Source organism: Salvia hispanica, unplaced genomic scaffold (genome assembly GCF_023119035.1).
Source record: "Salvia hispanica cultivar TCC Black 2014 unplaced genomic scaffold, UniMelb_Shisp_WGS_1.0 HiC_scaffold_1261, whole genome shotgun sequence".
Lineage (NCBI taxonomy): Eukaryota > Viridiplantae > Streptophyta > Magnoliopsida > Lamiales > Lamiaceae > Salvia > Salvia hispanica.
In genome coordinates, this window is record NW_025951540.1 from 1 (window position 1) to 3,025 (window position 3,025).

Genomic DNA, 3,025 nt, shown 5'->3' on the forward strand with positions numbered 1-3,025 from the left:
CAACACAAAAAGCCTCTAAAAATCTTCCTCTTCCTCTCCAAAATGAGAGTATTTGATACACTCTTTGTTTATTCCATCTGGAGAAATCAACACCCAAATTGCATTTTTTTACAATATTACTAACAATTTGTCTCTGATTTCCGACCACTCTGAACATCGTACCCAAAAGCCAAGACCTTGTCTCTGATTTCTCAATTCATCTCTCTCAATTTGGATACAGCCTCTCTCTTCATTCTTCACAGGACTCTGCAAATCAACAAACACCTGCTCTGCTCTGCTCACCAAAAGGTTTGATTTTGGCTTTTCTTGCTTTCTTCCTTATTTTAGATACCTATTTTTACTCAATTCAATTTTGATTATGCAGATGTGAATACAATTAATATACTCCACCACAGAAATAAATAGACGACGATGAACAGACTATCTCCATCTGCTTTTCTCGTGATTCTATTCATGGAATTCTGCCTCACTGGATTAAATGCTGCTTCGGATAACAATGGCGGCGAGGCTGCGGTTCTGCTATCCTTCAAGCGCTCTTCAATCCAAGCTGATCCGAAGCGCTTCCTGGATAACTGGTCGCCGTCGTCTTCCGCGCCCTGCGGTTGGAGAGGCGTCTCCTGCTCCGACGACGGCAGGCTCTACCGCCTCGACTTCACCAATGCGGGATTAACCGGCCGCCTCCGCATCTCCGACCTCGCGCCGCTCCCCGCCCTCACCGCGCTTCTCTTCGCCGGGAATTCATTCGACGGAAATCTCTCCGGAGATTCATGCAGATTTGAATCGATTGATCTCTCGGCGAACAAATTCACCGATTTAGGGCTTGTGGCGCAGTTGCTTTCCAGTTGCGGAAATTTGAATCTGTTGAATTTCTCAAGCAATAAGCTCGTTGGGAAGCTGGAGAGCTCTTTTCCGGCGAGTAAAAGCCTCGAGGTTTTGGATCTCTCCGGCAACCGATTGGACGGGGAATTGCCGGCTGCGTTGTTCAAAAACTCACCGTCGTTGAAAGTCCTTGATTTGTCGAGGAATAACTTCACCGGCAATCTCTTCAATTTGGATTTTAGGTCAATTTCGAATCTCACTCTGCTCAATCTCTCTCGCAACAGCTTCTCCGCCACCGGTTTTCCGGCGACCCTACCTTACTGCCAGGGCCTCCAAACTCTGGATTTAAGCCACAATTTTATCAAGCTGAGGATTCCGGGGGACTTGCTTGCGAAGATGATGAATTTGAAGCAGCTTGTTCTAGCCAACAACGGCTTCTTCGGTGAGATTCCGCTACAATTGGGGGAAATTTGCAGGTCGTTGCAGGTTCTAGATCTTTCCAACAATCAGTTAACCGGAGAGCTTCCTTCAACCTTCATCAATTGTAATCAGCTCGAAACTCTCAAACTCAGCACCAATCAGCTCTCCGGCGGATTTCTCGATACTGTGGTGAGCTCCATCACAAGCCTCAAGTATCTATCCGTGGCGTTCAACAACATCTCCGGCGAAGTGCCGCCGTCGCTCATTAACTGCACTCGGCTTCTGGCTCTAGACCTCAGTTCCAATAATTTCACCGGAAATGTGCCTTCGGTGCTCTGCTCCGGCAATTCCGTCCTCGAAAGACTGTTGCTGGCAAACAATTATCTCTCCGGCGGAGTGCCGGCGGAGCTCGGGCGGTGTAAAAATTTAAAAAGCATTGATCTCAGCTTCAATGAACTGCGCGGCTCGATTCCACCGGAGGTTTGGATGCTGCCGGAGATATCGGATATAGTAATGTGGGCGAACAATCTGAGCGGTCAAATCCCGGAAGGCATTTGCATCAACGGTGGGAATCTGCAGACTCTGATCCTCAACAACAATTTCATCACCGGAGCTCTGCCACAGTCCATTGTCAACTGCACTAATCTAATTTGGGTGTCATTGTCAAGCAACCGCCTCTCCGGCGAAATCCCTCAAGAAATAGGCAACTTAGTCAACCTCGCAATCCTCCAGCTGGGGAACAATTCCCTCACCGGAGCAATTCCGCCGCGAATTGGCGACTGCCGGAGCCTCATATGGCTCGATCTCAACAGCAACGAGCTCCGGGGGCCTCTGCCCCCGGAGCTCGCTTCCCAGACTGGCCTCATAGTCCCTGGAGTCGTCTCCGGGAAGCAGTTCGCCTTCGTCCGAAATGAGGGGGGCACGCAGTGTCGCGGGGCGGGTGGTTTAGTCGAGTTCGAAGGGATTCGACCTGACCGGCTGGCCAATTTTCCGATGGTGCACGCGTGTCCTTCGACGAGGATTTATTCCGGGATGACGGTTTACACATTCGCTGGCAATGGCAGCATGATCTACCTTGATCTGTCATACAATCAGCTCTCTGGTGCAATCCCTTCAAGCTTAGGCTCAATGGTTTATCTTCAGGTTTTGAATTTGGGGCATAATGATTTAAGTGGTGAGATACCATCTAGTTTTGGAGGATTAAAGAGTGCTGGTGTTCTTGATCTCTCTCATAACAATCTTCAAGGATTCATCCCTGGATCATTAGGTGGTTTGACATTCCTCAGTGATCTTGATGTTTCAAACAATAATTTATCTGGTTTGATTCCTTCTGGGGGGCAGCTTACCACATTTCCAGCAGCAAGATATGAGAACAACTCTCTCCTCTGTGGGGTTCCCTTGCCGCCTTGCGGATCGACGAGCGGGGGCCATGGCCCCCACTCGTCGTCGAGGGAGAAGAGGCGGAGCATGGCTGTCGGGATGGTGATCGGGATCATGGCCTCGGTCACGTGTATAATGCTGCTTCTCTACGCGCTGTACAGAGCGAAACGGAGCCAGATGAAGGACGAGAAGCGGGATAAATACATCGACAGCCTCCCGACCTCCGGCAGCAGCAGCTGGAAGCTCTCCAGCGTGCCCGAGCCGCTTAGCATCAATGTGGCTACTTTCGAGAAGCCCCTGAAGAAGCTGACGTTCGCGCATCTCCTTGAGGCCACGAACGGGTTCAGCTCCGAGAGTTTGATCGGGTCTGGCGGGTTTGGGGACGTGTACAAGGCGCAGCTTAGGG

General features: G+C 50.2%; 1 protein-coding gene across 1 annotated transcript; it reads left to right on the top strand.

Annotated features, from left to right (window-relative positions):
- Nucleotides 1-6: 6 nt before the first annotated feature.
- LOC125198178 (receptor-like protein kinase BRI1-like 3) lies at nt 7-3,021 on the top strand (the record flags this gene model as incomplete). Its single annotated transcript, XM_048096597.1, has 2 exons — nt 7-288; nt 365-3,021. A coding segment is annotated over exon 2 (2,610 nt), but the record flags the coding sequence as incomplete, so codon positions are not given.
- Between the last annotated feature and the right edge of the window lie 4 nt (nt 3,022-3,025).